The 27,630-nt window shown below is 42.8% G+C and overlaps 1 protein-coding gene across 4 annotated transcripts in view; it reads left to right on the plus strand.

Moving 5' to 3' along the window:
* nbr1a (NBR1 autophagy cargo receptor a) overlaps window positions 1-26,672 on the plus strand; it is a 57,948-nt gene extending 31,276 nt beyond the window's left edge. The window contains exons 12-22 of one of the 4 annotated variants that reach the window (XM_039740682.1): window positions 527-676; window positions 905-980; window positions 3,358-3,468; window positions 4,794-4,949; window positions 7,398-7,520; window positions 10,265-10,661; window positions 13,619-13,725; window positions 21,183-21,261; window positions 22,005-22,037; window positions 23,602-23,692; window positions 23,915-26,672. In XM_039740682.1, the coding sequence (XP_039596616.1) occupies window positions 527-676; window positions 905-980; window positions 3,358-3,468; window positions 4,794-4,949; window positions 7,398-7,520; window positions 10,265-10,661; window positions 13,619-13,725; window positions 21,183-21,261; window positions 22,005-22,037; window positions 23,602-23,692; window positions 23,915-24,088 (1,497 nt within the window). In that variant the 3' untranslated portion in view covers window positions 24,089-26,672. Of the gene's footprint in view, window positions 1-526; window positions 677-904; window positions 981-3,357; window positions 3,469-4,793; window positions 4,950-7,397; window positions 7,521-10,264; window positions 10,662-13,618; window positions 13,726-21,182; window positions 21,262-22,004; window positions 22,038-23,601; window positions 23,693-23,911 lie in introns of all 4 variants that reach the window. The other 3 variants (XM_039740681.1, XM_039740684.1, XM_039740683.1) reach the window with 3 other exon arrangements.
* Window positions 26,673-27,630: the final 958 nt, after the last annotated feature.

Here is a 27,630-nt window from a genome sequence, read left to right on the forward strand (position 1 = left end):
AGAGAGATGGCTTAACCAATTCCTCTACCTGAATCTGAATAGATAACTATGTACTGTATGTGCTCCTGGTTTGGAACAAGCCGTTTCAGATAGTAGTAATAAAAGTGATTAATCTATAACTATATGTAAATATGTGAAGTGAGACAGAAATGTGTTTGCATATCCTGAAATGACTTTTATCAGTAGCAAATGTCTCTTACTGTAACCTGGTGGCTGACCGTATGAAGCAGATTAATGATAGACACAAACTTGACGTGTATTACTTTTCAATTAATAACTGGCTGCACAAACAGTGTAGACATCAAAATTTTTGCCAGTCTATTTACATTTGTCGCCACAGCTTTTTTTTTTTTTAAGAAGCTGACCTTAATAATGTTTTTGTGCTGTGTGAGAGTACCTGCCATGAAAGATATCAAATAAATAAGGCAGCGTTTGAATGTTGTAGACATTGTGACACTCCTTTCAAGTAAATGACCACTTGCCAAGCATAAAACCAGATTTGAGGCTTCTTCATTTATCCTTTCAGGTAAGCAACTCTTCAGTAGAGGCAGAAAAATTAGGTCACTGTGGTAGTGAAGAAATCCCATGCTCCCCTGCTCCTACTACAAAAAAGAATAAGTCAGTGGATTGTGAGAGAGAGTATTATATTCCATCAGTGGATCTGCTGACAGCACAGGTAACAGCAAAAGGCAAATCTCAGCTTTCAGTGAATCCAATTGTATGCTGGCTTGTTTGGGGCTCTGTGCCTCGCTCACCTTTAGCTTTGAAATTTAAGATTCCAGATCTTAGTGAAAACCCCTTTAGTATTTTTTCTTTTCTAATGTACTTCTGAAGCAAGTTTTTTACATTTGGCTCCTCACGTTCCATTGAAAACCTAAATAACAAGCGGTGCTTTATGTTTTAGGACCTGCTTTCATTTGAACTCCTGGACATCAACATCGTCCAAGAGCTGGAGAGAGTACCACACAATACCCCTGTTGGTGAGTCCATTTTGGGAAAGTGCATAGTAGGAACGTACGAAGTTCATAGTTACACTGTTGTTCCAAACACTGATGAAAATGAAAAGTCTAACAAAACCAAAGGTGGTTGTTAGCTGATAAGATCAGGAGAGAAAAGAACAGGAGTGGAGACTCTGGGGGTCCCCAAACTGCTTTATTCTCCGTCTCTGTTAGAAATTCCTTGTTCAAGTTAAACATGGTTCATTTTCTTCAAGTTGTTCTTTTTAGTCTCGATAATTTTTAAATATCATTTTAAATTGCTTTATGTAGGAAAGGAATTCTCCTTAACAAAGCTTTGGTTAGAAATTAAACACGTTTGTCTTTGTAAAATGAAATCCCATTCAAGCAATGTACATAGATAGAATCCTTCCAAATTTTACTATTGAAATGACTAGAGCCCAAGGTTTTTAAGGGTTAAATTTGTGAAATCTGTTCTTTCTTTCTGTCCGTCTTAAAGAGTTCCTATAATTGTTTTTGAATTACATTTGCTTGTACAGTATTAAAGCAAATTAAAATTGCTTCCCACCATCTCCTGGCTCCTTAAAACCTCAACATAGTACTGAGGGAGTCGTAGTTGAAATTAGTTCATTCCATTTGAGTGTAGTGAGAAGTCAAGGAAATTGACACCTTTTCTTCTTCTTCTTTCGACTGCTCCCGTTAGGGGTTGCCATAGAAGATCATCTTTTTCCATCTCTTCCTGTCCTCGTCATCTTGTTCTGTCACACCCATCACCTGCATGTCCTCTCTCACCACACCCATAAACCTCCTCATAGGCCTTTCCCTTTTCCTCTTACATGGCAGCTCTGTCCTTAACATCCTTGTCCAGGTATACCCAGCAACTCTCCTCTGCACATGTCCAAACTAATGCAATCTCGCCTCTGACTTTGAGCTGACCCTCTAATGTCCTCATTTCTAATCCTGTCCATCCTTGTCACACCCAGTTCAAATCTTAGCATCTTTAGTTCTGCCACCTCCAGCTCTGTCTCATGCTTTCTGGTCAGTGCCACCGTCTCCAACCCATATAACACAGCTGGTCTCACTAATGTCCTGTAGATCTTCCCTTTCACTCTTGCTGAGAACTGTCTGTCACAAATCACTCCTGACACTTCTCCACCCATTCCACTCTGCCCGCACTTTCTTTTTCTCTTCTCTTGCACATTCTCCATTACTCTGTACTGTTGATCCCAAGCATTTAAAACTCATCCACCTTAGCCAACTGTACTCCCTCAATATCACCATTCCACTGACCTTCCTCTCATTCACACACATGTTTCTGTTGTGGTGGTCCTACTGACCTTCATTCCTATCCTCTCCAGGGTCTCCTCAAGCTGCTCCCTACTCTCGCTACAGATCACAATGTCATCAGCAAACATCATAGTCCACGGGGACTCCTGTCTAATCTCATCTGTCAACCTGTTCCTCACCAATTCCAATAAGAAAGGGCTGACAGCTGATCCCTGGTGTAATCCCACCTTCGTCACTCCTACCTCAGTCCTCACCACTGTTGCATTCCCCTCATTAATATCCTGTACCACTCTTATGTACTTCTCTACCATCCCAACTTTCTCGTACAATACCACAGCTCCTCTCTTGTCACCCTGTCATTTGCTTTCTCCAAGTCCACAAAGACGCAGTGCAACTCCTTCTGGCCTTCGCTTTACTTCTCCATCAACACCCTCAGAGCAAACATGGCGTCTGTGGTGCTCTTTCTTGGCATGAGACGGTCCTGCTGCTCACTAATCATCACCTTCCTTCTTAGCTGAGCTTCCACTACTCTTTCCTGTAACTTCATGCCGTGGCTTTCCAAGATTACATTAAACAATCTGTTTAAAAAACTCCACTGCCATCTCTCCTTAACACTTCCATACTTCCACAGGTATGTCAGCTGGACCAACGGCCTTTCCATTTTTTGGGCTAACTAAAATGATTACAATATGCAAATTTTTGAGGCAACTCAGACCCCTTCTTCAGGCAAGATGTTATCTTTTTGTTAGCCAATAAAAGGTGTCATTTTTGCTTGACTTCTCCCTACATTCATAATGCCTAACATAGTACAACACCCCATTTGAGTTAATTTATTGGTGTGTCTTGTTACTGCTGTACTGGCTGCATATCCAATTTTTTGTATTTTAATTTTAAAATAACGACTAATGGAGTGTGTCTGTGTTTGCAAGCATTTTTTCAATTGTGGTGTGACCATCATGAGGGCACAGTTTCCTGCTAGGTGGTGTTGAGATTGTTGCCGTCGACTTGCTGGACTTGTGCTGCATTTTTTAACAGTTGAGCATTTCATACTTTAAAATGAGATACATTTTCCAATAGCTTGAATGATAACCAGACATCTTTTATTTTGCTCCAGACATGACCCCATGCATGTCTCCACTGCCTCTTGATGGTTCCCTTGTAGAGAAACCAGGGCTGGGACAGATCGAGGAGGAGACGGAGGGAGTTGGATTCAAGGCTATACTTGGTAAAAGCAAAGCTGATGTGACGATGATAATCTGAAACTGTTTGCTGCTGTTTCACAGTGAAATACCATACTGTACAAAGTAACATCAAACGAGTTTCACTGTTTCTAAGTTAAATGTCTGCTACTGCACGCGAACCCTCAAAATCTGACCCGAATGAAATGCTTAATCCAGATGGGATCATAATATGAAAATGTGATCAAGATCAGAATATTCATTCTAACAAGGTGACACAAATTCACATTCCATCTCAGATGGTAGGGCAGACCCATCCCTAAATTGTGCTCCAGTATGCCCAGCAGATTCCCAGAGCCTCCCCGTTTTCACATCATGTCATCATAACGTGAGTGTGCAGAAATTCTTATAGCCTCTGGCACTGTCAAGTTGTGCTAATTAGTTTGTGCTGCTTATGTGTTTAGTCTTTTTTTTTTTTTAGATAGATTGTATGAAAGGCACTATATAATAGATAGATAGATACTTTATTAATCCCAAGGGGAAATTCACATACTCCAGCAATTAAATTAAAGAGTGATACCAATGCAGGTATAACAGACAATAACTTTGCATAATGTTAACGTTTACCCCCCAGGGTGGAATTGAAGAATCGCATAGTGTGGGGTCTCCTCAGTCTGTCAGTGGAGCAGGATGGTGACAGCAGTCTGTCGCTGAAGCTGCTCCTCTGTCTGGAGATGATCCTGTTTAAAGTAGGATTATCTCTACACTATGAGAAAGTACTGCCCAGATGTACTGTACTGTACCCCTAGCTGTCCTTTATTTGAACGGAGTCAAAAGTGTTTTTTTTTTTTCTTTCTTTCACTAGTTCCCTTGGGGGGAAAAAAAATTCTCTTATCTACCATTTGAGTTATGGAGTATCTGGTCAATGTAATCTAAGATTACAGACTAGATAAAAATGAATGAAAATATACAAAGTACATAAAATGGAAGCCATGTTTCTCAAAGTGCCGAGGTTTAACAGCACTGCTTTGTGTCCCGAGAGCTCATTCACAGGTCATTGCAGCCTGTCTGAGCACAAACTTGAAAACGGAGGTCAGTTGCCGCTTGCTTTTAATTTAATGCCTGCAGTCCAAAATGATTTGTTTTCCTCTCCATAACAGACATGCACTCTTCTCCAGGTTGACGTTCACGTCCTATTTGTGTGTATGTGACGGAAATTTATAAACCGTCAACAAAATATTGTCAGCGTTGTATGATTTATTCAGATTGAATGATGAATGATGCAGCCATTTTGAGAACGTTTTGGGACTTGAGGAGCTCAATGCTTTGATTCCTCTTTCTCTAACTTTACGTTGTGCAAACTTTAACGTAGAAAATAGTGGCAGTCACAACACTTCTGCTATGGAAGATGGAGAAGACGACATCAGCAGCACTCAGTTTGTTTGTGAAACCGTGATACGCTCGCTCACTTTGGAGGAGGCACCTGACCACAAGCCACCACGGATAGGCAAGCCAAGCTCTGTAAAGTGTAAGTGTGGCAATCATTCAGCTTTTATATATCATCTGACTTAAGCAGGACTGTTATTATAGAAACAAGGTTATTCAAAAAGAACATCACGATTTTATAGGATTTTAATGCTGGTAGTTCTCAACTTCCTAATACAGTACAGTGGGGGAAATGATTATTTGATCCCCTGCTAAGTTTGAAAGTTTGCTCACTTACAATGAAATGAATAGTCTCAAATGTTTATGGTAATTTCATTTTAATGGAGAGAGACAGAATATCAACCAAAAATCCAGAAAAAACACATTACATAAAAGTTATAAATTGATTTGCATGTCATTGAGTGAAATAAGGATTTGATCCCCTACAACCCAGTCAGAATTCAGATTGGCACACAGATTACAATGAATCAATCAATCCCAGATACTCCTGATCTGAACTCGTAATGTGTATGAAGCCCACCTGTCCACAGAATCAATTTCTTCCATTCCAACCTCTCCACCACCATGGGCAACACCAGAGAGATGGCGGAGGATGTCAGGGACAAGGATGGAAAGGGCTATGAGACCACCAGCAAGAAGCTTGGTGAGAAGGTGACAATTGTTGGTGCACTTTATTCGGAAATGGAAGAAATATAAAATGACCATCAGTCGCACTCAGTCTGAAGCTCCATGCAAGATCTTGCCTCAAAGGGTGAGGATAGTCGTGAGAAAGGTGAGGGATCAGCCCAAAACTACATGGGCAGTTAGGAACACAGTCCCCAAAGAACACCATTGATAACACACTGCGGTGTAATGGATTGAAACCTGGCAGTGCCCGCAAAGTCCCCCTGCTCAAGAAGGCACACATACAGGCCTGTGATGATTCAGAGGTTTACTGGCAAACTTAAGACGGGCCTGTACATTTGCCTTCTTGAGTAGGGGGACCTTGCGGGCGCTGCCAGGTTTCAGTCCATTGGTGACTGTGGTCCCAACTACATTCAGGTCATTAACAAGCTTCTCCTGTGTAGTTTTGGGCTAATCTCTCACCTTTCTCATGACCATCCTCACCCCGTGAGGCAAGGTCTTGCATGGAGCTCCAGACCGAGGGCGATTGATGGTCACCAAGCTTCTTGCTGGTGGTCTTGTAGCCCATTCTAGCTTTGTGAAGGTCTTGTCCCTGACATCCTTTGACATCTCTTTGGCCTTCACCATAATGGTGGAGAGGTTGGAATGGAAGAAATTGATTCTGTGGACAGGTGGGCTTCATACACATCACCAGTTGAGATCAGGAGTATCTGGAATTGATTGATTGATTGTAATCTGTGTGCCAATCTGTGGAAGCTAGAATTCTGACTGGGTTGTAGGGGATCAAATCCTTATTTCACTCAATGACATGCAAATCAATTTATAACTTTTATGTAATGTGTTTTTTTTTCCTGGATTTTTGGTTGATATTCTGTCTCTGTCAATTACAATGAAACTAGCATAAAAATTAGAGACTGTTCATTGTATTGTAAGTGAGCAAACGTACAAATTCAGCACAGGATGAAATAATTATTTCCTCCACTGTATTTGGTTTACACCCACTGATGGGAATATTGTCCAAGTGTAATATCCAGCATTAGAAGCCCGCAATGTGTGCCCCTTGTTCATCCATCTCTTAAAATCAGCCAGAGTGAAGATGCATCATCTTCCATTTGCCTTTGCATTTCTGTGCACAAGTCAGACCTTTTTACCTTGTCCTCCGAGTCTGCAGCAGCTGCGTCATGCGGGTAAGAATACTCTGTGCATGTGGCAGTAGTGACCCTGTAAGCTATCTTGTATCCTTTCATTCTCACTTGCGTTTATAAAATGCTGTGGAAGTTTCCCAGCTTAGCAGGTCATTATTGTCCCATATACAGCGTACAGTGAAATTCTTAGATGAATGCACCAATCTGCATGCCACGGGGCTCCCGTAGAAAGCCAGTCTAATTCTCTGCTCCTTCTCTTTGGACACTCGTGGTCGTGCGGAACTTTTCCCTCTATAGAGGCACCGGTAAATGCTTTTATAACATGGAAGATCACTATTGGAATTTCTTTGAAACTCACATTGCACTGTGATTTACTGGACATGACTTCTTGAACTCCAGGACACCAGATGCCTTCTGCTGTGCCTTTGTCATTTTGGTCACAGCATTGTTTGGTAGCAGTAAAGAAAAACATGTTTCCATCCGCATAAAAGGTCAAACTCTGGCAGCTTTACTTTCCTTTGGAGTAAGAAATATTCCTGAAAACTACCGGAATGAAAGTAAATTAAATTCTGGCCATTCCCTTTGAATAACCCTGTGTTAAATAAAATTGCTCAGCTTGAATTTTTGCCCTGCATGCGGTTTTCTTATGATGGTGCCATGTAAATCCACTTGCAGTCTCAAATGAGGCAAAGACAGTTTGAAAATGAATGCACAAACAATAGACTGGCATTCTGATACATTTTTTGATGTTTTTTTATTAGCTTGTCTTTTAGGGCAAGATCAGCTTTGCTCCAGAGATAAGAAGTGTGATGAAACCATTGAAGTGGCTGAAGTCCTATCAACTGAAATGGAAGAAGTTAATGCCAGTGAAATGACATGGCCAGGTATGACAGCAGTCTTGTTCTCAACCTGAGTTATAATTTTTTTTCCTTAAGTAGGTCTGTTACTTACAGACTTTAATTTGTTCTACTGGTTTTCATTTTTTTAGTAACATTTTGGAGTATATTGTTTTGTGTGTGTGTGTGTCTGTGTGTATACTGTATAATATATATATAATATAACTAACTGTCCTATATAATATATATATAATATAACTAACTGTCCCCCACAGCTCCGCTCACATAGTAGTGAAACAGGAGAAATTTAAAAAATCATTGAGAAGAATTTCTGTTGATAGCTTTTGTATCTGAAGAACTCTTGATATCCAATGTTTTTGGTTTTGCTATCAGGGGTGAGAATGTAGCTGTGATCTCTTTGCCAAAAATGTTAAAAGTTGGCAAGGTATCGCTGGCTAAGCGGATGGTAGGCACACTCCTTCGCCAAATGTTGCCACTGTGTCTGATCGTGTCCAGGACTGACGGACGAGCATCCCCCTCATGGGGAGAAGAGCATGTGGCCGTGATATCACTGCCAATGAGCAGCTACCCCTTTAACACACCCGTCCCATACTTCTATATAAAAGCGGTCGGGATTGTCCCGTGAGTGCTACGCAGGCGCGGTGTTTCACACACACATTTGCAATGCACAATGGGATTTGTAGTTTTGTTTTTCCAGGTAAAAGATGATTTTCTACTCCAGACTGTGCGATATCTTCTTCTTCTTCTTCTTTCTTACTATATAAAAGCGGTCAGGATTGTCCTTCTGTCCCGTGAGTGGAAAGCGTAGCGGTATTCCGCTTATCACAGACTTACTACTTGCAGCTTGCGGTACGAAGTGACATGATGTGAGCAGAGTTCTGGTGCTCCCATCGTTCCCTTGCTTTTGTGCGCGATGTGCTGGAAAAATAGACACAATTATGTCTCTGGAAATAATTAATGTTGATGGAGTACAAATGCCTCACTGCGCAGTAAATATCAGGGGGGTTCCAAAGGGCGACCTCAATATAGAAAAAAAGTTTAAATTTCATCACAAAAATAACAGAAACTACGAGTATTAAAGTAATACCGCTCAAATGCAATATAACCAAATGAATGAGTTTGTATAAAATATCAAATTGATCTACATATTGAAGTGCCTTAAGAAGTGGTCACCTTAAAAGGCAGGTCAGCCTAGTGAAGCATCAAATGCTGCAAAGACCTGCTGCAGTGCTTACACAACATGTGGGGGTTGACCCGTGGGTTTTCAGTAGCCATGGGGGTATCGCCAAAGGGTGAAAGGTGAGGTAACAGCCGAGTGGCTGTTCCAAAGTGCTGCACAGGATGGGGAGTAAGAGGTGAGATAATAGCTACATGGCAGTTTAATGTGCACCCTGAAAAAGGTGAGTGACCACGCACCCTTGAAAGTTAAAAGGAATGTGGCAAATTAAAGTGTATTTTTGAAATGAAATGGATAAATGCAACTGTGATGGACTGGCACCCTCTCCAGGGTTTGTTTCTGCTTTGTGCCTCATGGTAGCTGGGAGAGGCACTGACACCCCAAACCCTGTTTAAGGACTAAACGGGTTAGGAAAGGACTGACTTTAAATTCAATTCAGAATATGTACAGTCCTCCAACATTTTGTTTTGCAGTTACCATCACCAAAAGCCAAATCTCTAGGAAAAGCAGAAATGTTTTGCTTATGGACAACTGTGTGTAGCATTTTCAAGAGTCAGCAGCTCCTATAACCTAATAATACAGTTAGAACATGACTGACACCTTTATCCAAGTCGTCTTTCAACAAATGAGAGATGATTGGTTACATTTCTTTTGGTTTTTCCAGTTCTGGAGACAGGCAGGTGGCATGACACGCTCAGGGTCACACAGTGTCAGTTACGGGACTTGAACCCACAGCCTCATGGTTTGAAGTCTGAAGTCTAAATAAAGCCTTAACCACTGCACCACAGTGCCTGCCAATAACAAAAGAAAACAACAGACGTTGCGTACAGAGAGGCCCTTAGACCAGGGGTCCTCAATCCCGGTCCTAGAGAGCCACAGTGGCTGCAGGTTTTTGCTCCAACCCAGTTGCTTAATAAAAAGCACTTATTGCTAAAGTAACACTTCTGCTTCACTTTAGTGATTTTGAGCCCTTATTGCTTCATTTTGTCTTAAACAGCTATTTGAATTGCTCCTTATTATCAATAACATGCAAATGACAAGAGAGAGCAGCATTTCTCCATTTAGCTTCTTTACATTGACACCTGTGTGTATTTATCTGCACTATTGGGTTTAATTAAATACTTGGAAGAAAAATGAAGAGAAAAAAGTGAAGGACTGAGAATTACTCGTCCATTTTAGCCTTCAAATCATTTGCATGATAGAAAGGGAAAGAAAATCTAGGATATGAGAATGAGCTGACATAGCAGAGTTAATTTAATTTCATAGCTTGTTAGTGCTGTATTGGCAAGAATTGCTTTCTAATTAAGCAACCAGGTCAGAACAAAAACCTGCAGCCACTGCGGCTCTCCAGGACTGGGATTGAGGACCCCTGCCTTAGACCGTCACGTAGTACAGTACTTCTGATCCTCCCAATTAACAAGTGGCACTATAATGAAGGCCCATTGTCTGACGAAATTGAACACAGATAGTACAGTATATATTTTGAAAGTTTAAACATGTTCACACATTTTATGTTTGTCAATACAGGAAGAGTGTTTTTCTGTCATGGCTTCAGTGTTTGTGCTTTTGGCCTAATTTGTAGGTTTCTTTTTAGGACCCGATGAACCGGAATCCCGTTTGGAGAATATGTGCACAGAAGAATCAGTTATGATGGATGAAAGGCAACAGCCTGAAGAAGACACAGATGACGTGCAGAGCCAAGGCTCATCATCTTCATCTGAGGATTACATTATCATCCTGCCCGAATGCTTTGATACAAGCCGCCCCATAGGTGAATCCATGTACAGCTCAGCCCTTTCCCAGCCTGGAACAGAGAGGGGCATTGAAAGTGACTCTGATGCTGAGGAGTTGGAGGTCCAGACCCCTGAAGAAACAAGTGGCTCTACCATCCTGGGAAACTGTGTTAATGACATGCTGTGCACTTCACAGACACTGGACACCGTGCCATTAACTCCTGAAGTTGTCTCTGTACCCCCTCCACGGATGCAGTGGTAAGTGTTTTGGAGGGACATCCGTTATAAATAACTTTTGAAACTAACAACTGTTCACAGGCTTCCCTTTCCTATTGCACAAGTAAGCAGACGTCGCTCAGGCTTATTTTATTTTTGTAGCTGCTGCATTTTGCTGTGTCTTTTTTCCTGATACAGTGATGAAGAAGTAGAAGTCCACAGTTTTGCCAGTTACATTTACAGATTCATGAACGCATGACTTCATTGCAGGCAGTTTGCTGAGTACTTATGAGCTTGGGATAAAGTCTTTTCTTATCCGGGCCAGATGTAATTCTCAAAACAAGAATACGCGTCTGGTGACCGCCAGCTAAAATCTTAGCAGTGGGAAGGCGTTTTAATCTGCTGCTGAAAAGGCTACACACTCATTAGGGTGTCATTCGAAACCCCCAAACCTGAACCCCTAATTTCCTCTGTCCATGCACTTTAAACATGCAGAGCTGCTGTGCCCTTTTTCTCTCGTGCATTCAACAAATATGTAAATTATTGTTATGCACAGTTAGGGCAAGCCACAGCGAGAGGAGGAAGCGTAGTAAAAGATTTGAGACACAAATAAAATAAAACGTTAAAATTCAAGCACTCGCCAACACAAGTTACCTGAAGTTTAATGGTTACTTTGTAGATCTTGCAGTAATGTTGAGTAATGCATCACAACCTAACGATAACAAATAGCGTCGTTCATATGTGCTGCACTGGAATGCTGCAACGACTATATGTTCTGGTACAGCATGATTGGCATTTACAATTAAGCCGTCATTTCACGTACTTCAGTTGATTGTTTAGACATACAGTCAGAGATTGGATGCTGTGGAGCTCCGACTGTGGTAGGTGGCTTTGCTGGATGGCTTTTGCGTGTACAGCTGTGGCCAAAAGTTTGGAGAATGATACAAATACTAATTTTCACAAAGTTTGCTGCTTCAGTGTTTTTAGATCTTTGTGTCAGATGTTACTATGGGATACTCAAGTAGAATTACAAGCAGTTCAGAAGTTTCAAAGCCTTTGATTGACAAAGACATGAAGTTTATGCAAAGAGTCAAGATTTGCAGTGTTGGCCCTCCTTTCTTTTTCAAGACCTCTGCAATTCACCCTGGCCTGCTGGCTGGCAATCAACTTCTGGGCCCAATCCTGACTGATGGCCGCCCCCCATTCTTGCATAATCAGAATTGGTGGGTTTTTGTTTGTCCACCCACCTCTTGACCACAAGTTCTCAATGGGATTAACGTCTGGGGAGTTTCTTGGCCATGGACCCCAAATGTCGATGTTTTGTTCCCCCAGCCACTCAGTAGTCACATTTGCCTTATGGCCCGAGGCTCCATCATGTTGGTCACCAAACTGTTATTGGGTGGTTGGCAGCAGTTGCTTTCAGTGGATGATTTGGTCCCATTCTTTATTCATGGCAGTGTTCTTAGGCCACATTGTGAGCCCACTGCCTTGGCTGACATGAATGGTCTCAGGCTGCTTTACTATTGGCCTGACACAGGACTGATGGGAGTGCCACTAACCTTTTCTTTTTTCCGGATGCCCCAAACCATCGGAAAGGGGATTCATCATGGAAAATGACTTTAGCTCAGCAGTCCAATCCCAGAATATCAGTCTGTCTCTGATGGTTTTTCTTGGCTTCTTTGCTGCTCTTCTTGACACCCACCAGGCCGTCCTCCAGAAGTCTTTGCCTCACTCGCACTCACACCTGCCTGCCACCATTCCTGAATAAGCTCTGCACTGGTGGTGCCCCGATCTCGTGCCAGGAATAAAGAATGGGACCTAAACATCCTCTGAGAGCATCTTCTGCCAACCATCCAAGAACAGTTTGATGACCAACATGATGGAGCACCGGGCCATAAGGCAAACGTGACAGCTAAGTTGCTTGGGGAATAAAACATAGAAATTTGGGGTCCATGGCCAGGAAACTCCCCAGACCTTAATCCCATTGAGGAAGCGGGTGGAAAAACAAAAACCTATCAATTCTGACAAACTCCAAGCATTGATTATGCAATAATGGACAGCTGTCATGAGTCAGGATTGGGCCCAGAAGTTGATTGACAGCATGTCAGGGCGAATTGCAGAGGTCTGGAAAAAGAAAGGGGCCAACACTGCAAATAAGGACTCTTTGCATAAACTTCATGTCATTGTCAATCAAAGGCTTTGAAACTTCTGAACTGCTTGTAATTCTACTTGAGTACAGCAGAGAAACATCTGACAGAAAGATCTAAAATCACTGAAGCAGCAGACTCTGTGAACACCAACACTTTGGGCCACGACTGTATTGTCTCCAGAAGTCTGTATCTGCTGCTGTTCTTTGGTATCAACAGCAACAAAACCTCTTTTAATAGGAGTAACGGTGCGACTCAAATGCACGCTTTAGAGTTCATCTTTTCATGAATGTAGCTGCCAGTTCTTTCAGCCTCACGTTTACATTGACTGTATTGTCGTATCTGAGAATGACAGACACCACATACGCCAACGTATGGCGTTTCCGCTAATCCAGTGATGTCTTCAAATGCCAAAGTATAAGCTGGTATAACAGATGGATTTTTCCTTACAATAAGTAATGTTTGTTTTTAACCCACTTTCTCTGAATATGGTGCACACATCTAACTGACGTCTTTTTGGGAATCTTTTCAGTCGTAGATAGTTTATCCATCATAACTACAGTATAAGCTTTCTGTCAGTTGGGCAACATTACTGCTTAAAATCACAAGGCCTTGGATTGGTTTAGAAGTTTCACAATGAGTGAATCACCTAGTTGTGTCCATAATTTTAATATATATCTATAGCCCTTTGCAACTAGGGGTGACGTTTCAAAATTGAGAGCTCCTCTCTTCCTAACCTTTCAGCTCTCATTGCCAGGCTCCAGCTGGCATCTCCACAACTGAAGTTAAGAATTTACTTTTGTTAAGCAATCAAATAATAGAAATTGCTTTCTCTCTCTCTTTTGTTTTTAGTGAGAAAGTATATTTTATAAATCAAGAGTCTGTGAGACCAGAGTTAGCAGAGGAGGCTTCCTCTTCAGATGTCCTGGCTCAGCCTTTCCCTTCGGATATAAAAGAAGGTAATGCATTTCTAGTGATTTTACACTCTTTATAACTTGCTGTTGAGCGGTGAAGCCGTGTCACTCAGGTTTGGATGTCCTGCAGTGGTGTCCTTTTCAGCCTGTCGACCACTGACAGGGAGAGTGGAATCAAATGTATACAGAATCTGAATGACGGTGAATCAAGCTGAAACTCTAGTGGGAGTTAAGACTGCCTGACGTTTAGATTGACCAGCCCGGAGACATTGGCTTTTAAAATGTTGCTCTATATGCATATAGTGTGATATGGAAACATTTTGAAACCTGTTACTGGTGTGTTTTATATGTGAAAGTAATATTCAGCTTATAAATATCATCAAGAGACTTGCACTCCAAAGTTCTTACATGTTTTGAGTTGCTTGTAGCTAATGGTGTCGTCTGGTTAACACACTTGTTTGATTTTAGAAGATCAAGCATGAAGGAAGGAAGAAAGCTGTCCAATATATTTTTATAAAGGCTTACAGTGCTGTAACAAATTATAAAACACAATTACAAACTTGACAAATTGCGTAATACATGCACACAAAAATGCAAATTATTTTACACATTCAGCAAAAGGAAGTAATTTCAAACTGACAGAATGAAATTGTGATCCTAACAGTATATGTCTACTTGTGTTATTGAGTTATGGGTCGTTGAGAATGGAGGAGAGGAAAATAAACATCTGGGGGATCCACATTCAGTTATAATGCAAAGTCCTTAATAAAGTCAGACACAGTTCAGAAGACCCCATTCAGCTCGCGGCCCACCCCCTCCTGGGCATTTTGCACTATGGGTATGTGCTGTCAGTCTTCTAAGAAGACAAAATACAGGGTGGGCCATTTATATGGATACACCTTAATAAAATGAGAATGGTTGGTGATATTAACTTCCTGCTTGTGGCACATTAGTATATGTGAGGGGGGGGAACTTTTCAAGATGGGTGGTGACCATGGTGGCCATTTTGAAGTCGGCCATTTTGGATCCAACTTTTGTTTTTTCAATAGGAAGAGGGTCATGTGACACATCAAACGTATTGGGAATTTCACAAGAAAAACATCACTGAGCAAAATCTGGAAGCCTGTGCTAGCATTTCTCCTGCGGTGTTGCTATCAGTGTGTGAAGAGTGGGAGAAGAGGGTTGCATTGACAATCCAACACAATGGGCAGCACATTGAACACATTTTATAAGTGGTCAGAAACTTGTAAATATCTCATGAAGGAATAAAGTTACGTTAAAACCGAGCACATCATTGTTTTTCTTGTGAAATTCCCAATAAGTTTGATGTGTCACATGACCCTCTTCCTATTGAAAAAACAAAAGTTGGATCCAAAATGGCCGACTTCAAAATGGCCACCATGGTCACCACCCATCTTGAAAAGTTTTCCCCCTCACATATACTAATGTGCCACAAACAGGAAGTTAATATCACCAACCATTCCCATTTTATTAGGTGTATCCGTATAAACGGCCCACCCTGTATATTCCAAGGCTCCAAATATCTCTGTTGTCTCTCACCTGATCAGGAAACGGTTTGAAAGTAGAGTGGTGGCAGAAAGTGTCACAGCAGACGAGACGATGGTCAGTGACCATTTGTACTTATGGTAGCAGTGATATTTTTTGTATGAACGACTGACAGGCAGAAATCCAATAAGCACAGCTAATCGGCCGTTCCTATTGGAGTGTGCCAGACTAAATTTGTGAGTCAACATCCTGGATATAAATGCGCTGACTGAAGGAGCATCTCTTATACTAGCAAGAGCAAGAGTCCACTGCTTTTTGGGCCTTGTAGCTAAAGGCTGGACTATTGCTATTATTTTATTAATCTTCAGTAGGATAGCATCTTGATATCTGAGTAGGGCCTCAGCCATTTAAGGCCTTGTATATAAGAAGGAGAATTTCAAAATCAGCCCTGAACTTAACTAGAAGCCAGAGTGAAGACTTGAGGACAGCGGTTATGTGGTCACACTTTCTAGTTCTAGTAAGATTTCTTGAAACAGCATTTTGAGTCCACTGGCAACCTGTGAATGAGGCAGTCTGGTCGTCTATCATCCTTGAAATAAATGCATACATTTTTCTGTGTTCTCCATATTTAGAACCCATCTTAATTTTCCAATATTTTTAATCTGGGGAAGATAATATTGTTTGAAAAGGCAGATTGCTGTCCAAGATGTGATGTTTAGACCTACTATGCTAAAAAGTGATATTATTGCTGTCTGTGTCATTCCCCCATTTAATAACCTTTCTGTTTTTTCTGTATTCAGAGACGAGTGGTTATCGTCTGTCCACTCTAAAGTCACTGATGTAGCTAATTAAGGGCACTATAGGAGAAAGAATGTTGGGTTTAGTGATTTATCCTGATCAGGTTGTGAATGTCTGCTGGCGCCTATCTCAGCTATCATAGGGTGCAAGGCAGGAACAAACCCTGGACAGGACACCAGTCCATCGTAGACCCAGCAACATATTTAATTGATACTTTGATTATCTCTGAGGACCTTTAATGAAGGTTGTGGTACGAGACCAGCATCTTCATGTGGTCACAATTATAGGTACAGAGCTCTGGGCCCTTTTCAATTTATGGTACATTTTTGAGCTCAGCAGGAAGTCAGTCAGTTGCTAATAAACGCATGGAGTGCTTGGTGGCATGAGGAAGGTTAGGAGAAATCACATATCTATATATATATATAATTCACTAAGGCAAGACAACCATGGAAAGCACGCCGGAAGGGGCGTGGATTCACTAAGCCGCCGACAAGTGAGACGCCCATGGCGCACGCAGGAAGGAGCCACGCCCACCAACTCTAAGACCATTGGATACGACGACAACTCGCAGAACCACGCCCACCAACTCGGACGCGACGACACAGGAAAAACGGCGTCATTTATGTTCGTCTGTCATAGAGGCCACATGCACCTCTGAGCCACGTTGACTGTTCATAGAAGCATGTTTCTCGTGGAAGTGAATCGCTATATGCGGCGTGTAAAACAGTTTGCGAGGGGTCCTTAAAACAATCCTTTAAAACACAATGAAGGAAGCAGTCTTTAAAAACCAATAACCCTGTGCCTCTGTTTCATTACCGTCTCACCTGCTTCACCAATGTAGGCCCTGCAACAGTCGAGACGCTCTCTCAGCAGCTGACCTTCTCTGTGCCTGACCGGTTCACACAGAGGCACCACACGACGCGGCAGGACTATCTAAGAGGAGGCATGTTTGTCACGGATGTAAATCGCTGTATGCGGCGTGTAAAACAGTTTCCGAGGGGTTTCCCATGGTCTTAGACTCAGTGGCCGGGTCTCTGTCTGTTGCTCTTGCGAGCGGGCACATGACCAGGCAGTGTGTATGCTTCGAGTGCGAGGGTGGACGCGACAGGACCATCTAAGAAAAATCATGTTGTGGCTGTGAATCGCTGTATGCAGTGTGTAAAACAGTTTGTTTGTCGCAGATGTGAATCGCTGTATGCGGTGTATAGAGCAGTTTGCGAGGGGTAACCCATGGTCTTACAGTTGGTGGGCGAGTCTCTGTTAGTTGCTCTTGCGAGCGGGCACATGACCTGGCAGTGTGTGTGCTTCGAGAGCGTGGGTGGACACGACAGCACCATCTAAGAAGATTCATATTTGTCGCGGATGTAAATCGCTGTATGCAGCATGTAAAGCGCTGTATTGTATTTTGCCCCCTCCAGAGTCACATCTTTTCATTCACCTACAGTCGTATACACAATGAAGTAACCAGTCTTTAAAAACCAAGTTTTCATTTACAATGCACAATCGCGTGCACCATAGCAAACTGTTTTACACGCTACATACAGCAATTCACATCCGCGACAAACATGCGTCTTCTTAGATGCTCCTGCACTTTGTACACACCGCCCTCGCTACTACCGTGGTCGGGTGTCTTGGTTGATTATATATAAAAAGGCAGCCAAAACCGCACAGAGCAATGAAAAGTCTACGAGAGTCACAGGTGCATCTGGACTGTGCACAGACGACAACGACTCGAGTGACGAGTTGAAGGTGGGCACATGAGCAGGCAATGCATATTGGACGACAAATCAGCAGACTAGCATGACATGACGGAGGCAGCGGAGTGGACGTCCTTCTCCTCTCCTGCCGTTCCACCCTCTGCGCCTGAGCGCCGCACGGACGATTGTGTGTCGGTTTGTTCCGTGCATTGTTACAATGTTGCGTTTCTTGCTGATTTATTACATTTCTGATTTTTCAAATGTTAATTTTCTCCCTGTGCTTAAAAATCATTAAAAAACCGGCCTGATTATGTGACATATTGTATACCGCGGGTTGACTAGTAAGCAATAAACCTATAAGGGAAATACAATCTTTTCTTGCTGTTTTAATCTGAAGTTTAAAATAATGTCAATAATAGTCAACCCTCCATAGTAATGATTTCCAATCAAAATGTAAGATACAGAAGGTAAGATTTTTCACAGAAGACTCATCATACAGAATTTCCAGTTTATAACAATTAAATGTCTTTTAGACCCTTAGTTTAACTTGAGCTAAGCATATTTTAAAATGAATGCGTATCAAGCCAACAGTTGATTTGGAGATCATTTGTGATTGTGTCATAGATAGATAGATAGATACTTCACATAATCCAACAGCAGTATACTGATACAAAGAAACAATATTAAATTAAATAGTAATAAAAATGAAAAAAATTAAAAACAAATTAATGTTAGCATTTACTCCCCCGGGTGGAATTGAAGAGTCGCATAGTGTGGGGTCTCCTCAGTCTGTCAGTGGAGCTGCTCCTCTGCCTGGAGATGACACTGTTCAGTGGATGCAGTGGATTCTTCATGTATTGACAGGAGTTTGCTTAACAGCATACATGTGACAGTTCAATCCTAAACGCTTTTTAACTCCCTCAAAGAAACCCATAAATAGCAGGTGACTAAGCACAAAACCTGCAGAAACTCCCTGAAGGACTTCATGGATGGCTGGTCGTGTATCCAGACCAACAGCCCTCCATTAGATCAGTAAGATTAGAGCTGACCAAGTGGTGTTCTGCTAACTCACAGCTTACACACGTGACATAAGAGACTAAAGTGGCACATATCGTCACATGAGGAACAGGCATCAAATGGGCTCAGTACATTTCTAATAAGTAGCAAGTGAAGGCTAACAAATTTTTAACAAACTCATATTGAATGAAGCCTTCAGCTTTTGACCGTCATGTAGCTGACAGGAGATGCAAAACTTGAGCAGCTGTCTGTTGACTTCACTTGTGTGCCATGTGTTTACATCCTTCATCCATGGCCTAGTCTCCAATGCATATCCTTCCCTTATTCCTTCATTATTTCTTTCAAATAATTAATAAGAGCATTCTTCCTTCCTGTACTGCTTGTTGGGAGCTGAAGGAGTCTGAAATAAATGGGCTGCTCATGTGGTGAAGAACTGAAATTTAAAACCACAGGCTTGCTGGTCAAATGTCTGCCTTCAACTCAGTGCATCACTCTGAGCAAGTCACTGGTCCAAAGTATTCTACAGGTGCAAAGAATATATGTATAATTGTATTTTGTTCTATTATTATTATAAAGTAATAATTGTGAAAAAAGCTCTTGGTTGCACTGAAGCCTATTTAAAGTCAGGAGGACAGAAGCTCCCAAGCTAAGGTAGCTGAACACACTAATCATGGCACCAGAGTGTGGCGACTGCATCGCAGCAACACATGTGAGGGAGAATTTCACTGGACTATGTGCACAGGACACTAAGGACCCCTTAAGCCTATAAACCTCACCAGGTTGTGAACAACAATATTTATTTCTATAGCACATTTTCATACAAATAATGTAGCTCAAAGTGCTTTACATGATGAAGTGCAGATGGATGGGTGTCCCACTGGTTAGTTGCTCTTCTCTTTCCCCATCTGGCAAAACTCCATTAGCACTGGGAACAAGTCCACCACGAGGCAGACTCTCACACACAATCCACAGTTACATACATGGCCGTTAAATCAACCTGCACTTCTTCAGGATGTGGGGGAAAATACCAGGAGACATGGAGGGAAACTGCACACCGAGAAGGACCAGGGATTGGCTTCTGTGAGTCGGCAGCAGCACTAACTAATGCACCAATGTGTCGACCAATAAAGGATAAAGGGAAAAAAATAAACTGTTAAAAACTGTCTCAGTTCCTGTAATTGTAAATCTTATAAACATATAAGCCCCAACTGCTATCTGATGAAAAGAAATGTTCAGTTAACAGCAAGATTTACCTGAACAAGGATCGCTGGTGTTAAATCAGTCTGCCCCAACAGAGAACACCGAATAAAGACATCGCTTTACTGTGGCAGTGGCGTTTTTCTGTGTCTTCAATTCAGCATTGACCTGCTCTGTCTGTTCATCACAACATCAGCGCTACAGACAAACCAAAAACATGTGCAGAGAATTGGAGTGCAGCAACTGCGTGCCGCTTGCCTTGGATAAGGACGAGGTGCCATTCCAATATAACTTAAACAAGTGTTTAGTAATTAGGTTTAAAGTTTACTGAGTTAGAGTTTACTGTATTAGCATTGACCTTGTAATTTTAATGTGAAACCGCCTTTAGCCTCTTACCAGAAGTTTCTTGGCTTGGAATAATATAACATGCAAAACACGGGCACAAAAATAAAAGGGGAAAACCAGAACCGCCACTAGGAACGCACTGGCGGGTCATTCAAGAGGCTTTGCAGGCATTGCTGGAGACGACTGCTTCATTTGACGTTTCTACAGCATAAAGTAGTTTTGTGTTTTCAGGGAATTCTTTACAAAGCCATGTGTAAAGTAGGGCGGCATGGTGGCGCAGTGGGTAGCGCTGTTGCCTCTCAGTTAGCAGACCCAACTTCGTTTTCTGCGTGGAGTCTGCATGTTCTCCCCGTGTCTACGTGGGTTTCCTCCCACAGTCCAAAGACATGCAGGTCAGGTGCACTGGCGATTCTAAATTGGCCCTAATGTGTGCTTGGTGTGTGTGTGTGTGTGTGTGTGGGTGTGGGTGTGTGCGTGCCCTGCCCAGATCCAGCTGAGCTGCTTTGAGGTTAACATTCCAGTCCGCGTCATCCTGCTGAGTGACCCGGTGGGCTGGTAAAGAGATTGTCTGTCTGTCTTTTTTTTTTTTTTTATTTTGTTTGTCTTTCTGTCTCTTGGACACAGAATTGTAGAAACCAATTGTTTGAATCTGTTTTTCATAGACTGTGGTGGGCTGGCGCCCTGCCCGGGGTTTGTTTCCTGCCTTGCACCCTGTGTTGGCTGGGATTGGCTCCAGCAGACCCCCGTGACCCTGTAGTTAGGATATAGCGGGTTGGATAATGGATGGTTGTGTAAAGTAGTGAACATTTTGGGATGAGAATTTCCTTTTTGTTTTTATTTTATTCATAAGTGTTACGTTTTGTGGAGGTATATACCCTGTTAGTATTTATATATTTGTTAAATTCAGTGATTAGGATGGTCAGAGTTTTTTCTGTATTACAGGCTCTGCCAGTGTTCATCAGTACCATGCAGAGTTCTCGGGACATGGAGACCCCAGGCAAGAATGGGACCAGCAAAACAGGTACTGGCTGTGCTGCAGTTAGCATTGTCTTCAAGCTCAAGTGTCCTGTTGAGGTTATACTTAAGAGAAAATAACATTCTTACTGCCTAAAAAATATATGATAATAAAAAAATATATATAATCTGTATATGTATGAGTATATATGTATACATGTGTGTATGTTTATATAATATATATATACACAAGTATATACAGGGTGTCCCAAAAGTCACTGTACACTTCCTTTTTCCTGTTTCGTTCCTCGAATGGGCTCCGCACTTCTCTGACTGTACACTTTGTAACTTTTTTTTTGTGGGGCTAAATCAAAAGCAAGGTGTATGCCACTAAGCCCCTTAACCTGTCACAGCTTGAGCAAAGAATCCGCACGGCCTGCAGCGAGGGTGGGGAAGATATGCTGCAAAACGTCGGAGAGGCTTGCGTCCGAAGGTGGATGAAAGTTGTCGAAAATGGAGGCGCTCACGTGGGGGTATACAACTAGTCTTTAAGGTGTGGGAACGTGATGGCAAGCCTAGCAAGTAAAACTGCAACGACTCCTTTGATGATGCTAGAAATATTAATAAACTCAGTTTCTTGTGTAATTTTTAGGAATTTATTAAAAGTGTATAGTGACTTTTGGGACACCTTGTATGTATATATACGCTAGGTGGCACTGATGCCCCTTTAAACCCAACACGCAGACAGACACTCAGGACACTGGGTAAAAGCACTCAGAAGTATTTTAATTCTTTTTTCCTCCTTTTCAGTGCCTCCAAGCACCACAGCCACAATAGACACAAGTAAGTCAACAATAATCACAATTGTCTGTCTCCTCCACACCTCACCGCAAGCGTTGTCCACCTCCTCCCAACTCCGGCTCGCTTGCTGGGTTTACAGCAGTCCTTTATATAGTCCTTGACCCGGAAGTGATTCTGTTCTTCCTCCCACATGACTTGCCAGCACTTCTGGGTCAGATGGAGGACTTGAGTTTTCTTCAGCCCGGAAGTACTTTGGAGATTCCGTCCTCGTGACTTGGGAGTATTTCCGGGCTATGGATGAAATACAACTCCTCCGATCCTCTTGCAGAGTCCCCACAGCAGGGCTGTGGTATTACACTACATATCCTATAGTGCCCTGTGGACTCTGGGGCACCGCTGCAGTCCAGGGGAGCTGCCATCTAGTGTTTTGGGGGAGGCAGTTGAAAAGCTGCATTCCCCCTTTCCTTCCATTGCAGGGGTGTCCCATCTCTTGCTATATATTATTTATATACTGTACATATGTGAATAAATATAATATTGTGTATTTGGTATTTGCATAAGATGTATATAATATATAATATTATATGTATATATATATTTTCACACACACACCAACCAGCCAGGATCTTAATGAAGTCCAATATAATGGTGTGGGTTAAAAAGATCAGTGAGTGAAAGATGCCAGCCCACAAAGAGCTTTGCTCCTGGCTTCCCACACATGGTCTTTGCTCCTGACGTTTGCCAGAAGTTTTTGCAGGCTTCCTTCTCTTTCTCCTGGTCTGAGCTTTCCAGGGCTGTGGACGCAGTTCTGTTTATTGTTGTGGACCCCAGAATCTTATCATGGCCAGGCTGTCTGTGATTCTGCTCTGATTGGATGATCCATCTGATGATCGGATTTAGCTGGTTGGCTAGTAATTGATGTTCAGGAGGGTAATAAGACGACAGCTTTTTTTAAATTGTATCTTTTTTGTACAAGACTGCGATCATCCCTTTGCTCTGCCTCCATCTCCCTGTACAGCTGAGGGGATCTGGCTTAATAACGTCCTGTGGTGCTATTTAGTGCTTGGCTCAGACACCATCACCGCCTGCCTAATAAAGGCTCTGGTGGTGGAATGTGGCCCCTGCATCGTCGGGGGGGGGGCATCCCTTGATTTATCTTCTGGGTCTACAGTGTTAGGGACCACCTCAGTGGTCTTTGTGGAAAAAGAAGGCTTCTCTGGAGCACTCTTAACCTCCTCCTTCCCCTTCCTGGCGATACTTTAAGCTTAACATCAGAAAACATTCCATTCACTTTGGGAGGAGAAGTTTGAAATTTCTTGTATCTGGCAGACATTAATATGCTGCCCTCAATAAATCGAACATGCCAAAGCATCACCACTCAATATCTGACCGATTACTTCTTACCAAATCTTGTTACTCCTGGCTCTCTAATTGGGTAGAGGAGGGGAGTTCTGATCTGAGTTGGAAAAGTTGTAGTTGTGCACGTCTTACTGGTTCATAATGTGTTCATGGTAACAGAATCCAAAAAATAAATTATTTAAAGAAAGTATGATCTGTTTTTTCTTTTTTTTTTATTGTATCTTCTTTTTTCCAATTTTTCTAACAGGGGGATTGCAGGGGGGCTGGTAAAAGGTGCTTTGTCTGTTGCTGCCTCAGCTTACAAGGCTCTTTTTACGGGTCAGCAAATTCCAGCTCAGGTAGGTTACCATTTGGCAGCCTTTGAGACGATTCTAAGACGTAGTTGGCTTTATGAGCAGATTGATTTGGCTCCAAAGTGTTGTAGGCTCCACTTGAGTGGGAGGCTGTCCATAAAACAAGCACTTCATAGGCGGCCACCCCAGCACTCAACAGGATAGTGATGTGATGCTGCGTTTCTGTTCAGAGGTTTATTGTGCTTTGTTCTTCCTCTCCTTCAGCAGGCTGTGAACAGTCCAAGCCAGGACAGAGCCATGATGGCGGTGTTGTTAGAGATGGGGTTTGGAGATCGACAATTAAACCAGCGGCTTCTGAAGAAGCATAATTATAACATCATGGATGTGGTCAATGAACTGGTTCAGATGAGTGATGGTGACTGGTATTCCAATAGGTACTGACCCCACTGCAAAGCTGCTAACTCGTAATCAGCTTGCCATATCCTACTATACAGTAACTGGACTTAATATAAAGGAAATAAACAATAGGATAAATAGCGGAGGCACTTTCTTGAATTTGCAGAAGTACATGTTTGTTAGCGTGAGTGTGTCTGTGTCTGTGTCTACCCACCTGATAATGTATAACACCCCCCAATACACCAACAGCGCACAGCACTCTGAGGCTGGAGGAGAACCTGGGGATTTACTCGTAGATGAGAGCGCGGCTCTGCCTTTACAGTGGCACTCACGAGCTGCTTTGAGGTTAACATTCCAGCCCGCGTCGTCCTGCTGAGTGACCCGGTGGGCTGGTAAAGAGATTGTCTGTCTGTCTTTTTTTTTTGTTCCTCTTTCTGTCTCTGGGACACAGAATTGTAGAAACCCAATTGTTTGAATCTGTTTTTCATAGACTGTGGTGGGCTGGCACCCTGCCCGGGGTTTGTTTCCTGCCTTGCACCCTGTGTTGGCTGGGATTGGCTCCAGCAGACCCCCGTGACCCAGTAGTTAGGATATGACCCTGACGTTGGATAATGGATGGATGGATGTTTTTCATAGATGCCACAGGCCTTTTTTCTTTTTAAGCGACAGCTCTAGATAAGTGACACGTTACTATGCACGTTAAATTCATCCTGGTACTCCGTCTTTTGTTGGGTACATTACTTGACAAATTCAGTTTGAATATATAATGGGTGTTATTCAAGTATAATTGATTATTGCACATTGGGATCCAAAATGTTAAATTTGCCAGTTGGCATTTTGCTGGGTGGATCACTGGAGTTTTCGACACATTCCGACTTTCTCATTGGAGAGCTAAAAGCGGCGGAGCGCCAGGCGTGCAGCATTCAGAAGCCTTATTCACTGACGTCTGTGCGAGCGTTTGTGTTGGGAGACAGGGCTGGATGTCGGGTCTTTCTTTCACGTCAGGAAGCCTGTTTTTGTGTCATGTTAGGTTTTGGGCTTCACGTTCCTTCCCAGCACTCTTCTGCTTTCTGCCCATCATTTGACCTCCTGTGGTTTGCTCCCCTGACCGTCCATGTGCTGCCTTTGAGTACTTCACTAAATGAATGCTGTTTCATTAGATGGCTGCACCTGTGGGTCTTTTTTCTTGTATTCATTGCCCTTGAACTGGAATCGTGTGTGTGTGTGTGTGTGTGATTGATTTCTCACGTTACCCCGGTACTCAGTAAGACACAGAAGTAGAGAATCACTTGATTTGGTTTTTTTAACTTTTGAAGGTTAACATCCATTATGGAAGGATATGAGCATATTAAATGTCTCGTTAGACCTCAGCGTCCGGACTGTTAAAACACACGGGGGCATGAAGACCCTAAATGCGCAGTCCTTGAAAGTGAACGTGGCTTTGAGCACAGCACTCTTGACTCCTGATTTCTCTTTTTCGTTTCTTTTCCTCGCCTCACTTCAGTCATAATATGGTGGTAACCAAAGCTTGCAGTGCAGCCTGTGATGTTCGGGCCCCGTTTGTCTCTTCCCTTTTTTTTTTTTGTTGTTCAAGTCAAATTTTAGACAGAGTCGTCCCATCACCTCTCGCGTCTCAGTACAGGGCCTGTCATCCTCTTTGGGGCCCTCGAGCAGATTTCTTCTTGTAGTTGGCGAACACAAGAAACTCAAACCGTGCTTTTTATTTTTTAGACAGCAGACGTGCTTTCAAATGATGACTGCGGGTTTACGTTACACGCCGGAGGAGAGCTTGTGGTGAGGCTGTCCCGTTGATCCCACTTCGGTGCCTCTTTGTGCTTTTGGGTGAAGGTGCAGCTGTGTTCCATATTTCCAGTTTTTATTTCGTTTTCTCTGGGCCTGCGTGTGTTTTGATGCTGGCTCTTTGTTTTCCCTTTTCCTTCCTTCCTGTATTTTGTGGTTGAGTTGTGGCCCTTATGTTTCTAAAGGCACCCCAAACTCTTCGTGTTCAGAAACGTTTTACTTTCTGCTTACTCAGAGACGATATGGTTCACCAATCGACTGTCCAGGGACAACCCAGCCTTACCAACACTGGGGAAATCGTCACCGTTCTACCAGATAGGAAGACGAGCCTTTATCAGCCTTGGTGGGTGTTGATGACCGTAAACAGGGTGGCATCCTGTAAACGAGGACGGGGACCCAAAACCATTTGGTTAGGAAAAGTACCAATTCATCCAAAATGTCAAAAGGTGGTCAACTTCACTTCCTCTTGGTTACGTCAATGTGTGTGTGTGTGTGTGTGTGTGTGTGTGTGTGTTTGCTGTTTCAGGTCTGTCATTTTTTAATGGCAATGTATTCTCTCCTGATAGGGAGGCCGAAGACGTTAAATTTTGGGATGCCTTTTTTTGTCAGTGAGCACAGATTTCAACTTTGTTTCATATAAAGATGCAGAGTGCTTGTTTTAGCAATATCTGTTTAGAAATGTCTTCTTTTGCATGGAATAATCAACATATTGCATTAAATACGAAGCATTTTCTTTGTATGTCATATAGGAAAAGCACTTTATAGATACAACACATGTGAGAGAAGAATGGTTGTTACTTAAATGATTTAATAAAAAGTGATTATTTGAGTTTTCTGTTGAGTTTTTGTGTTTGTTTTTACAGAGCTGAGCTCGTATTGCCGAGTCGAACAGTGAGGTCAATCAGGCGGGTGGCAGACGATGAGGTGTATGGTAGGTACAGTACAGCGGGCGCAGTGCTCATCCTCGACCTGCTCTGCCAACGCTCTTTCTTTTTCATATTTTTTATTGAGAGCGCCATACAAATAAATAAACTCCATTGACATTCACTGGGAACACAGACACAGCATTGGGCTCAAGACCAGAGCCCACCCAGGCTCCCATGGGCAGCTGAATACAAATGTGCATGTAATCTGAAAGCCATACGAGGCCCTGCATCGGGAAGACGCTAACAACACGTGAGGACCAGAGCAGCGTTTACATAAAATAAACTGCTCAGAAAATGAAAGGCACCCTTTAACGAGAGTACAGCATCAAGTCAGTGACACTTGGGGGCTGTTGATGTGGTCAGTGAAGTAGCAGGGGGGCTCGTTCATCAGTTTCAGCCGCTCTGGGGCACTAGAAGGGCAACACTGAGACGACCCCCCAAAACAGGAATGAACGGTTTAACAGCTGGTGGGAGGCCACGGGCATTTTTCCCTCCTCATCTGTTTTGTCACTCGTTTTGCATTTGTCTACGGTCAGTGTCACTACTGGTGGCGTGGGGCCATACCAGGATCCTACAGAGCTGGCACAGGTAGTCCAACTTCTCCAGGATGGCACATCAATACCACGTGGCATTGCCAGAAGGTCTGCTGTGTCTCAAGGGCATGGAGGAGATTTCCAGGAGACAGGCAGGCAGTTCCTCTAGGAGAGCTGGACAGGACCCTCATAGAAGGTCCTCAACCCGTCAGCAGGACCCACCGGTATCTGCTCCTTTGGGTAACGAGGAACCAGGATGAGCACTGGCAGAGCCTACGAAATGACCTCCAGCAGGCAGGCCGGCCACTGGTGTGAATGTCTCTGACAT

This window comes from Polypterus senegalus, chromosome 17, assembly GCF_016835505.1.
Source record: "Polypterus senegalus isolate Bchr_013 chromosome 17, ASM1683550v1, whole genome shotgun sequence".
Taxonomy (NCBI): Eukaryota; Metazoa; Chordata; class Cladistia; order Polypteriformes; family Polypteridae; genus Polypterus; species Polypterus senegalus.